General features: G+C 39.8%; 1 protein-coding gene across 4 annotated transcripts; it reads right to left on the reverse strand.

Moving 5' to 3' along the window:
- Positions 1-199: 199 nt before the first annotated feature.
- On the reverse strand, positions 200-10,658 carry stard3 (StAR-related lipid transfer (START) domain containing 3). Of its 4 annotated transcripts, XM_044181020.1 has the most exons (16): positions 10,513-10,614; positions 9,194-9,224; positions 8,358-8,596; positions 8,164-8,241; positions 7,747-7,824; positions 7,581-7,634; positions 7,166-7,283; positions 6,975-7,076; positions 6,765-6,820; positions 6,564-6,656; positions 5,243-5,305; positions 3,394-3,489; positions 3,214-3,293; positions 2,960-3,064; positions 2,725-2,818; positions 200-2,150 (listed from the first exon to the last, which is right to left on the reverse strand). In XM_044181020.1, exons 2-16 carry the CDS (start codon positions 9,222-9,224, stop codon positions 2,028-2,030), a joined length of 1,410 nt encoding a protein of 469 aa, XP_044036955.1. In that variant the 5' UTR covers positions 10,513-10,614; the 3' UTR covers positions 200-2,027. The 4 variants fall into 4 exon arrangements, with proteins under 4 accessions (XP_044036955.1, XP_044036956.1, XP_044036958.1 ...); XM_044181021.1 differs by lacking the exon at positions 9,194-9,224 and having other exon boundaries at positions 10,513-10,658; XM_044181023.1 differs by lacking the exon at positions 8,164-8,241 and having other exon boundaries at positions 10,513-10,558.
- Between the last annotated feature and the right edge of the window lie 2,338 nt (positions 10,659-12,996).

Genomic DNA, 12,996 nt, shown 5'->3' on the forward strand with positions numbered 1-12,996 from the left:
TGAAATGCAGTCACTGTGGGGGGAAAAAAATGATGTATCATGATGAAAATCATTACCAGACTGACATTAGTATTTACAGGATATACATACATACATACAAATATAATTTACACATTATAAAATAGATAAAGCCAGAGGTTTATATTAAGAACTGGTTTTGTCTGTTAGTTAAATGAGGTTTTGAAGCTGGAACACTGTCTTGAGATCATATATTTTATTAGACATAAGACACTGGTTAAGACTCAAAAACTGTTGGTCAGTATTCCTGTGATGGCTTTAAATTAACATGTTGATGAATGATCTATAGACACAAAAAACGTTATTAAAGAAAACAGAAATTGAAGTATTGTAAGTAGGCTTCATATGCATTCAGTATACCTTTGCTGAAGGTATTAAGTATTGATTTAACAGCATAAAATAAATGCAAAAAAAAAAAAAGGCTGACTGTAATAAAGGCACAAAATTGTTGATATCGCTAATTACTTTCATTTGACATTCCCTGTCAGGTATGTAGCTAAAATCAATCATAGCAAATTATCCAGTTAAATCTCAATAACCACTTGTTTTTTTACTTCATAAGAAGGAATAATTTCAGACTGATTGCAGCATCCACAAATACCTTACAAAGTAAAATGCCTCAATGCTGTGTGGCCATGTTGTGAGTATGATGTGGTAAATGACTACAGTCACAACATCACAGTTACACCCATAAACATGCTCCTTCAAAGTGTGAACAATTAAACACAGTTGTTTTGTGCCTTATATATCAAGACTGAAAAGCACAAGGAAGAACAAGTGACTCTCTTTGGTTCAACTCCACAGTAATTTGAACCAATAGCCAGACCTCAGCTTTTTGCCAGTTTTCATTACATATGCAATGATAAATCATGATTTTCTGAGGTACATCATAACACTGAGGTGCAGACTTTTGAAAAAAAAACCCTAAAACTTAACAAGCTAGAAGGGGCATTTCTATTCTAAATATTTAAAAACAATACAATGCTCCACTATGTAAGAAATGATAGGAAAACCTCATTCAGTGCCACATCTCAGGGCCTGAGGGAAGGCCAGTACGTCAATGGAAATCATATCAGTACAGTAATAACTTTTGATGACAAATAATTAGTTTAGCTATTCTACCACAAGGCCACTTGAGGTTATTGGCACAAAAGATAGCTTTTGTAAGTATACAGCATCCTAATTTATGAACATTATCATCCATCTTCATTTCTCTTAACTGAGCTTGAGAATGCATTTGCAACACAGATTAACAGCCTCCTGATCGGATTCCTAGTTTGATCTCCTGGCCGATCCCAAAGTGCAAAAACTACAGAAGTATTAAAAACCCTCAGTTGATTAAACGTTAGTTGATAGATTTTTGCACCCTGGAATAGGTCATGATTCAAACCAAGAGGATTTCTCTTGGTTTTTTAAGATATATTTAAGATGATGCAGTGAAAACGTACACACAAAAAAATCTAAACAAAAAAACAAAACTAAAGCAGCAAGTCAAAGGCTAACAATGTACGCAGTAAGATAAGGCACAGAGACGGCTGCTTCATGCCATTGCACCAGTTCTTTTGTAACAAGCGAGACAGATGTCCACACAGTGAGAATCACGTACATCCTCATCCAGGTTTTCTTATTTCAGTAATGTCCACCCTGCCACAAGATGACTTGGCAGGTTCAGGACACACAGTTCTCATTGCACGGTGAGGGACACAGCAATACAATTACAGGTCTACATAAAATATGTATGTGATCACACTTAAAAAACAATGTTGAAGTTTAAGGATGAGGAGGAACATTGTCTTTGATAACCTAATTACTCCTCTTCTCTGGTGACTGAAATGTGGTGAATGCATGGTCACATGTCTCACATCTCCTATGCTTAGAAGTGCAGTCTTACAGTAGCACATCCCTTCAGCTTAGATGCATCTCAAGGGTACTGCTACGCCCATGTTTGGGGTTCACTAAAATAAAACAGCAGTGACACCTCTCAACCAGCTGTAGAGGTCTCTCCTGTTTTAAGTGTGGTGGTGGGAGCGGAGAGAGGGCCGCAGTTCAGCGATACGTTGGCGTAAATGGGTCATGAATTCAAACATGGTGGCGGCCAGACTCTGGTGGATGAGGTAGCGGGGCAGTCGTCCCTGGCGAGACACAAAAAGTGACTGTTAATTGTACTTCCATTTATGCCTTTTTCGTTATTTTCACGTAATTTTCAGCCATGTTAGCAGCATGGCTCTATGGATGGCAATGTTGGTCTGTTTGTCCACCACATTGTTCAAGATTGAAATATTTCAACAACTATATTGATGGATTGCTATGACATTATTTACAGATATTAATGGCTTCTGACACTAGTATTTAGCTCAAAGCACTGCTGTGTCTAAGTACAGCCTCACAGAGTTAGTAGCATGGATGTAGTCTTGTTTACATATTTTTATTTGTCTCAGTGTGTTCTGTAATTCAAATGTGAATACTTGTTATTTATATATTTCTGTTAATAAATTCTAGTATAATTACAGATTGAGTCATATTTAAAAACCCCTATAAGCTATATTTTCATTCTATTTTTCTACATCCTGTAACCATTTGCTGCTGCACCAACCCTTTTTCTAAATACAGACAATTCAAATTTCACAAATCTTTAAGGCAAAGACCATCCCATCTTGCCTCAAATAACAGAAAAAGGTAGAATAACTGCTGTGTGTATCTTCTCACCTTCAAGTCTGTGTTGAGGACCCAGATGAAAGTGCAGACGGACGGGTTACTGCTTGATTTGAGGACCACAAATCCTCCTGGACCATTCTCTCCCCTGAGGCCAGCAATAAAGGTAGAAGTGAAGACAGAAAAGTTAAAGAAATGAAACTAAAACAACTGCACTTTTATCAAATCGATACAATGTTCTAATTTACTGGATCAGTGACAAGAAGCCCAGCTAGAGGCATGGTCTGACCTGACATAGCGACCGCTTGGAGGTTTGGCATCGTGGTCGGTTGCCATGCCAGCAGACAGGTAGCAGTCTCGTTTGCGTTCCACCCGCCGAACATTAACAAAGTCCCTAAAGGAAGAGAAATCAATCAGTCAATCAATTTATTTTATTTCAGACCTGCAGTGCACATGAGAATAAAATAAAAAGACAGAAAATGAGAAGATGACAGATAAGAAAAAGCCATATAGTGTAGCCTGCTGTATGCGGTGCTGATGTACCTTGCAGACACAACTCCCCCTGCTGCTCCAGAAGAGACATCATATGATACTAGAGTGTTGTCGTCAACCCTCTGAAGGACCTGTGGAGAAGGCAGAAAGCACTGTTAGGCACAACACAACAAAACAATGAAAAATGTTCAAAAAGACAGAAGGATGAGTAAAATACATCAAAGTTGTCACCTGGCAGGCAGAAACAGTTCTGTTCCACTGGACCATCTTCTCTGGTTGCAGAATCACCTCCTGATACACAAGCTCAGCAGGGCACTGCATAAAGGCCTGACCAAAAACAATAATACACATCAAGACTTAAGAACAAGAGATTTAAGCCGTCTCTGCCTTCTCGTCATGGGCAACGTGAGATCACTGGTCAATAAAATGGACAAGCTAACAGCATTAGCCGAAGTCAGACGGCGTTCCATGAGTGTAGTTTGATGTGCTTCTCAGAGACATGGCTACGCCAGGATATCCCGGATCATAACGTTTCCATCGACGGCTTTCAGAATTTTTGGGCTGACAGGGATCACACCGGGAGCGGTAAGCGGAAAGGCGGTGGGCTTGCTGTGCTGGTCAACAACAGATGGTGTAACCCTGGCCACGTTACTATCAAGCAGAGTATCTGTAGCCCGGACATTGAACTGTTAGTTGTGGGACTCCGGCCATATTATTTGCCACATGAATTCTCACATGCCATTGTTGTGGCTGTTTACATCCCCCCCTCTGCTAACCCAGCATCGGCGTGCAATGCCATTCACACCGCCAACTCCAGACTCAACACCCGAGTGCACTCATATTAATCTCAGGTGACTTCAACCATGTCAGTGTTTCAACAACACTGACTAATTTCACCCAGTATGTGAGTTGTCCTACTAGAGAGGAGAGGACACCGGACCTGGACTACAGACAGGTGACACTGGAACAGCTCCATGGTCAGATCCCTCCTGGACCCCCTTCAGTTCGCCTACCATCCCCGGCTGGGAGTTGAGGACGCCATCATCTTCCTCCTGAACCGCATCCACACCCACCTGGACAAGCCAGCAAGCACTGTGAGGATCATGTTTTTTGACTTCTCCAGTGCTTTTAACACCATCCGGCCTGCCCTGCTGGGGGAGAAGCTGGCAGTGATGCAGGTGGATGCCCCCCTCGTGTCCTGGATTGTTGACTACCTGACTGGCAGACCACAGCATGTGCGTCTGCAGCACTGTGTCGGACAGCATGGTCAGCAACACTGGGGCCCCTCAGGGGACTGTCCTCTCTCCCTTCCTCTTCACCATCTACACCACAGAGTCCTGCCACCTTCAGAAGTTTTCTGATGACTCTGCTGTGGTGGGATGTATCAGCGGTGGTGATGAGACTGAGTACAGGGCTGTGGTGGGTAACTTTGTCTCACGGTGTGAGCAGAACCATCTGCGGCTCAATACGACAAAGTCTGAGGAGCTGGTTGTAGACCCATGAAGGGCCAAGGCACCAGTGACCCCAGTTTCTATCCAGGGGGTCAGTGTGGACATTGTAGAGGATTACAAGTACCTGCGAGTACACATGGACAATAAACTGGACTGGGCTAAGAACACTCAAGCTCTTTACAGGAAGGGCCAGAGCCGCCTCTGTTTTCTGAGGAGGCTGAGGTCCTTCAACATCTGCCGGACAATACTGAGGATGTCGTGGCCAGTGCTATCCTGTATGCTGTTGCATGCTGGGGCAGCAGGTTGAGGGTAGCGGACGCTAACAGGCTCAACAGGCTCTTTACTGTTACAGCTACAGTAATGTAGGACAGGACAAAATCAGTCCTAAACATAAAATGCCAATGAGACTGAATATGGCATTAAACAGCTTGAAAAAACATGTGTTGATAATGGTTTTCATATTTGGAAGTATTCAAGTAAAATGGCTCAAACATAAATTACTACATGACATGTCTAAAAATGATAAATAGATACAGTATTATGGGTCTAAATATGATTCATTTGGATGACTGCTGAAGCATATGTTTTGGTGAGGTATTCCACAATGAATACACAAAGGGCTGCTGTACCTTAAGAATGAAAGTCTTTCCATGGAAGGGAATCTCCAGAGTGTAGACAGAGTCACCAGTGTCCTGAAATTAAATAAAATACTGTTAGTTTCATGATGTTTTCGCTTTCATTTCAGTGTATCTAAGGAAAACTAAATCAAAAGACTATTCACTCAATCAGAATAATGAATTACTTTTTTTTGGTGGTAAAACATAGATCACTTTTTTTTTTATTAAAAATTTCAGATTCAGAAAAAACAAAACAAAACGAGCTACAGCTGGGTTTGTATAGGTGTTTCCAATTTGGATCTGATTCCAAGTTGCTAAAATATCTGGGTTCACTGAGTTCACAGTCTAACAAATATCTCACTGAATCTTCTATCTACTCTTTGCTTTTCTTATTAGCAAAGAATTCAATTCAATTTTATTTATATAGCGCCATTTCATAAGAGAAGTTATCTCATTGCACTTTTCCTATAGAGCAGGTCTGGTCCGTACTCTTTAATAATATTATTTACAGAGACTCAACAAATCCCACCATAAACAAGCACTTGCGACAGAACTGTGTACAAAACATTTAATTAACCACATAGCAAATATAGCAACATACCATTATTCTTCATCTCCCCGAACAAGCTACTAAACTGGATCTATAGGGGTTTCATATTCAATACACAGTATAGCCCGACCAGTACTGGATTTTTGAGGCAGATACTGATATCGACGTATCTGCAATATGCTAATATCAGCTGATATTTGTTGGTCTAGTTTTCATTGCCATCAAACAGCCATCTTCCATATGGTGTATAGCAAAACACACTAAAGTTTTGGATTTTGGTGGCTTGAACTATTTGGGAGTCTTAACACTTTGTCTACACTGGCTGCATAGCAAAAGCAGCACGTCGGCAGCGCAGTTTCAGTCCTTTGTCAGTCGCTCAAAAACATTTTAGCAGTGCTCGCAACCAAAAACTAACTGTAGTTATGTGCATAAGCTGGAAAAAAAAAAAAAAAAAAACACACTTAAAGATGCTAAAAAGATGCTTTAGGACGCATTTTCACCCATAAAGCACTACTGAAACGTGAGCCATTACATGTTACGGTGCAGACAGTTGTATTGATTAAAACTAAAACATATCTATTCTGTCAGACATGCATGAGACTGAAAACGACAACTGGAGTGCGTAAGGTATAGACAGCCTGTAAGAGGCAGCAGATTGGAATTGAGGTTACTGAAAGTGATCTTTAGTCATGTCAGTGGGTCCTTAACCTTGCATCCTAACTAAAAGGAAAGAGGCGACACTTTTCTGTTGGATAAATCAAATAGCTAAAATCATACACTCACATTGTTTTTTTCAAATTTCCAGTTGTCCTCCTGGGCTAGGATCTGTTCTACCACAGACATGGCCTCACGACCTTGTCTGACATACTCCTTCTCCTGGAACAAGAGTGAGAGGAGGAAAGAAAGAGAAAGCAGAAAATCATCAGTCATGATCAGGTGAGGAGCAGGGCTGAGTATAAAGACTCCTCAGACTGATGCAAGTACCTGTGCAGTGACAGCTCTGCGTCCAAGACCCTCCTCATCCAGATCCTCTTCAGAGCCTGCAGACACAAGTTCAAAGCCAAAACTCAATTTGTGGCTCAAATGGTTAGTGCATAAACATAGTGGAAAGAATTAACCCACTGAGGCACACACACAGACTGTACTTGAGGCTGATTAAACAAGAACAGATGTATAGAGACAAGCAGACATGACCTGCGATTGATTCAGGTGGAGAGTAGAACTGTCCGTCTGAAACAGCACGGGGATAGATCATGGGGGCTCGTTCGCAGGCTGCGTTCACTGCTGCTAGGTAGGCTGAGGCCAAAGACGAAAAATAGTTAAAAAAGGAGAAACAGATTTTTGTCAAGTCGTGTTCAAACTTGTCAGGAATCTTTCCCCCTTACCTCTCTCATCATCTGCCTCCTGAGTGAGCACCTTGAAGTCGAGGAACCAGGTCTCCAGCCAGGCCACCACAAATGAAGTGATGGGTAACACGTAGCCAAAGGCATTCTGGGACAGGAGCTGTGTAGAGACAGAAACCATGTCATCCTGAAGCTGCAGGGTATTGAAAGTACTAGAAGTACTATTACCACTTCTGTAACAGAAGAGGCAATTGTAGTTTATGTTGGTTTACTTCCCCATTGTTGAAGATAAAAACTTATATAATTATAAAACAGTTCATCATCCAGTCAGACATCAGATTACTGGCATAAATGCAGAAGTGAAAAAGTTTCAGTTGTTGCAACTGATATGCTTGCACCACATGCACACATATAAACAACTGTGAAAGTGTAGAGGTGGCAGGAGGGGAACACTCACATTAGATATGATGACCTTAACAACGAGGAAGACGCTGGTCACTAGAGTGGTAACCTGTGGAGGAAGGAGGATTTAGATTTGTGTTATGATTCATGTCCAGATCTGCTAATAAGAGATGTTACATTATTTAATCAGTGTGCGTTTTACTGCGACTGAGCTCACTTACCGCAATAACCCACCAATGCTTCAACCGAAAAGCAGCGTAACCCATTTGTAGACACAGGAAACGAAACATGGCAAGGAGCTGAGACAAGGAGGAAGAAACAGAAAAGAAAAATGAACTAAGTCAACATGTGTTGACTTACGCTAACATTTTCTCCTTTTGTCAATTAATGCAGACTTCTGACCAACCTTGACAGCTCATTCGGATACTATAAATCAGGCTACATGACAATATAAGCCTGGGCTCTTTAAAACACCAGAAATGTCTTACAAGAGCAGGTTTAACATGAGTATCTGCTCATTAATGAGTGGTCATTGAGAGGTCAAAGCTGATGATGATCAGGATTATACACTAATACAATGCCATTATTCTACACTGAAATCAAATTAAATGTACAGAGACTTGGATTGACCCACTTACAAAGATGTCAAAGAAGGAAGACCTGTAGTTATAATGGACAACCTCATTTTCTAAGCTCTCCCAGATTGTGCTGGAGATCTGCAGGAGAACAGAGCAGAGTCCACATCAGACTCAAACTGAGTCTCACACATCACTGCTGTGGCGAAAGACAGCGAACACAACAAAAACCATGTTGAATCCAACTGAACACTCACGTTCAGCTCAATAATCCACAGAAGGGAGATGAAGAGCAGATCAAATGTCACAAAGAGACAGAAGGTACGGCGAACGTCAGAGATGGCCTTGCGCTCTGCAGGAGGTACCAACAGGTATGGGGAAGGAAGGGACAACGACGTAGAGTAGGAAGCGTTCAGGGAGGTGATTGCAGGGAGGCTGGCCCCGAGCTCCCCATATTCTCCACCCGGCATTCCTGCGGTGAGACAGGAAACTCCCCCTGCAACAAGGGAGATAAAATTGGGAGACAATCTTGGTTATATTTACTGTCCTTCTGTAACCAAAAAATGAGAAGAATACGCATAAAAAGGGCATACGCTGTTCACCTAATATGGATGTAAAAACCCTTTAAAAGCTGAGTATAAAAGAAGTTTATACTCGGTCACTATTTCATTTCCAATTTAGTGTGCTACAGTAGAGCCTAAACAATGAAACATGTGTCACGGTTTTCGTTAATGACTGCTCATAACATTTATATTCTGAAGATCAAGGCACACTCTGTGACAGTCAAGAGACTTCTAAATTGAGAAACAGAAAACAGGCAAAGGCTAACTGGAAAGCTTAAAGCTCATACATTAGACCTATGATATTATTCAGTGATAATGAAAACAATCAAGATTACATAAGAAGGCATCATTGAGGGTCAGATAAAGCAGTGAATCTGGATGTCGCACAGCTCTTCTCCAGCACACAAGTTTTAAGCTCTCTTGCCTTCATCAGGGCAACATCCTAATGAAGACAAGAGAGCCGAATGGTGAATAAACCATGTTGTACTAGAGAGGAGTTATGCAACATGATTTAATTTTGAGAGACTTACTTATACTAGTCTGCACCTTGTGTGTATGCATCTGAAAAAATAGAAATAAACCAAAAATAATAATGATTTTATAGATAGATAGATAGATAGATAGATAACAGCAGAGGATTAATATCCTTCACTACGCTCACTGCTCTGCATGCAGTCTTGTGACTTTCCTCATCAGGTTTAAGAGCCAAAAATAAACATGATCCATTTGTTATATTTTGATGCCATTTTCTGAAAATGTTTCCTATGTCCGTTGCTATATGATCTAGATAGATGCAAGTTAAGATAAACACTTTATAGCAGGATATTAAAAAGGTATGATTGTTAGCGTACGGCCTCTCTACATAAATAACAACAGTCCTCTACCAGTGTTACATTTAAGCTAACGTTTCTCCAATAAAACAACCAACTCCATAACACTGAGATTGTAGTCTCAGTGTCATGGAGTTGGTTGTTGGAGCTGGACAAACTTTTTCCACTGCTATCTGTTTGAAAGCTGGCCATGCCGCAGGATTTGATCTTATTTGAGGCTCGATTTATAGACTCAGTGAGGCATACACTGTACCTTTAGAAAAGCATATTTAACTGGGAGTATGTTTTAGTACTGGAGCATTTATGGAAGGCTGCTTGCACTTTGACATCAGATTTTTGGCAGAATAATTGCTTGTAACAGGAAGAGTCTGCTTTTAACCAACGTGTCTGACCGCTGGACCAATGTTAACCCAAGTGACTCAATTAGCCAACGCTGAGTGAGTTTCAATTGTGTCTTTAACTATTCGTAGACAATGAACTTAATGTTAATAAGTATCATGGGGCATCTCCGGGTTATCTACGTATCTAGAAAAGCTACATTCATCAACGTTTGGCTATGACATCTTTAAATCTTAAAAATTCAGATTAAATTTAGTTTGTGATTTCAGACTCCATGACTCCCCAGCCCCTCACTTCTGATAAAAAACAAAACAACAGTCTGACGCTAAGTTACTTCAGTATATGTCAGGCAAGCTAGCAAGCTAACTTAGCCTGGTCATTCAGTGTTAAAAAACAAGACAGACAGAAAATACTCACCAGGATCGCTGATGAAACGAAAATTAGCTAAATAACTAGCCACTGATGTTAGCTAACGTTACTCCGGTTAGCTAATTTATCTTCGTTTGTAAGCAAGTTACTCTCGTTTGCTAACTGTTACACTGTGACTAAAAATGATACACAGACATCATGTCTCAAGTTGACAGCTACAGGAAATAACGCTATGAAACAAGAAAATAACGTGAACTCAATCCCGCAATTGATTATTTAATATAAAACAAACTTAAAAGCATAAAACTCACTTGGTTTACCGCATCACCATTGCCTTACCGAGTCTTCCTGGCTGACCTTTCAAAGACTATGTCGTGGCAAGATGCATCACTACCGCCGAAAATCAACTGACCACCAGTGTGTAGCTACACTAGTCTAATTTCAACGTGTTATTTTGAATGTTTTTACCGGATGTATTACTATGATAGTATGTCTGACTTGACGTTCGTGATGTTGATGGTTGCCATGAGTGTATCTTTTTTTAAATGTATTTTGAGTGGAAGAAAGAAACGAAACTTTCATGAAATTTAACACACTCTAAGAAAAAGTCACCATTTACTTAGGGGAAACTGACATTGTCTAAGAAGCAACAAACTATGCCAGAGCATGTCACAGTCTTAATGGATACAAGCAGAATATCACATGAAACGTTACTGAGTTTCTTCAAACATTTTATCATTTTATTTTGATTTTTTTTATTATTTGTTTGCAACGATTTGTTTTTGTTTTATTATAGTATACGAGGTTAAGTAACGTAGCTGTATAGTGTCTTATCTTATAGTGTATGACGTGTAAACCATCAGTTGTCCTTTTTTCTTACATTTACAAACTATTATACTTACATTGCGAACCTTGTACAACCTGCTTTGGCAATAGTGTATTTACCTATGGTCATACGATTAAAGCAAATTTTAACTGTAAAAGTATTTTCTAGAAAATGTAGTACGCTATTATGTCTACCTTTATAATTGAAAGTTGCAGTTAAATCCTTTATAATCACTGGTATACACTGCCCTCTGGTGGACATAGTACATAACTACATTACGTTTATTGTACATTTTATTTTGAATGTATAACCGGAAGTGTTGCTATTCTATTGTATCTAACTTGCTAATGGAGTGTAGTTACCTGACGTATCCGCTAGACGGCAGAAAATCTCGTGCTTTGAATGTTACTTCGATGTACAAATGGCTGAAGGTTGTAGATGTAGCTAGCTAGTTGGCGGCTGGATTATCATTTAGGGGTCCGCTGGACTAACGTTACTCTAAGAAAATTATCTATCAGAGCCATTAGAGAAGCTCAGAAGCACTAGTGCTAGCTTAGCCCCGCTCGGGACATAGTCTGCCTACCGCAAAGTATGTCAATGGAGGTGTGCAAAATACTCACAAAAGGTATGTATTGCTTTATTACTTCCCTACTTGTGACTGTCAATAGCCGGATGTTTTGAAAAGCTACTAAGCTTGGTCGGAGCTCACATGAGAAAACGTTGATTTGTGAAAGATATGATTAGCGGTGTCGCTACATCCGTAAACATCCTGCCCGATCGGTACTGCGCATGTGGAACTCTAAACAGAGATGAGAAGGAAGCGAGATGGCTCACTCGTTAGCTACGTCCATACACTATATATGTAGTTTACTTATTTTGTCATACATCAGATTTATGTATGCTGGGCCACTCGGAGGTTGCTTCTGGACCAGATGTGACATAGTGCTTATATGTTTACCATAATAATCAGTATTGATATCTGTATTAGTCATACTGAAGAATAGACCGTTCTATTCTTAAACTGTGTCCACTAGAAAACAATTAACACCATCTATTAATGATTATTTCTGTTTCTTTATAATCGCTTCAGTTTGGTCACTTAATTCTGAAAGTACGTACCGGAAGCCTAATTATACCTGCATTAACGTGAGCTTGACGGATTTTATGTGTTGCAGTTCCTCACTACGACCACTGGATGGCAGTGAACTTCCGATGAGGACATTCAAAATAAAGTTTTCAAAATAGACAGAAGTGTAGATATCCACCGTTTTACGGGATATAGAAATATTACGCTCGAAACAGACTACTCGAGACACTAACGTCATTTCATAGCCGAAGTGCCATAGCAAGATGTATCAATGCCTCGCATCAACACGCCAAAATCACGGGACCATCGCTACCTCTGTCAAACAATGCAAGAGATAAACTGTATTGTACTTCCTGTTTCGTTGGAAAACAGAATATGGCTTAAATATGGAAAGAAAAAAAAAAGCCTTAAGACAAGTTTTTTGCAAGATGTGTAACCTTTACAATGTATTAACAAATATATTACATTTCACCTATGCGTTTTATCACCAACCGGTGTTTGCATCAATCAAGAGAGGCACTACATCCTAATTAGCCACCAAAAAAAGAAAAAGGCCAAATGTATTTCACAATAAGTTCTAAAAGAGTGTTTTTGCTCATAAATGTTATATATTCACTCAATAAAGATTTTGATATAATCTGAGAAGAGCATTAAGAACTGTGCATGTTTTGTTTGTTCTTGATAATCAAGTTTTAGACTATATTAACAATAACTCCATGGTGTGAGCTGTTATAAACGAAACCCCTCAATACAGGAAGAACATAAAAGCATAATATTTTGGTGGTAAAACATACATTTTGATGACACTTTTTTAACAGATCCTGTTTTGTGTAACTAATAAAAATTATTTTAAGTGAAGTTACCTTCCTCTATATTTACATC

The sequence above is a fragment of the Siniperca chuatsi genome, linkage group LG21, assembly GCF_020085105.1.
Source record: "Siniperca chuatsi isolate FFG_IHB_CAS linkage group LG21, ASM2008510v1, whole genome shotgun sequence".
Taxonomy (NCBI): domain Eukaryota; kingdom Metazoa; phylum Chordata; class Actinopteri; order Centrarchiformes; family Sinipercidae; genus Siniperca; species Siniperca chuatsi.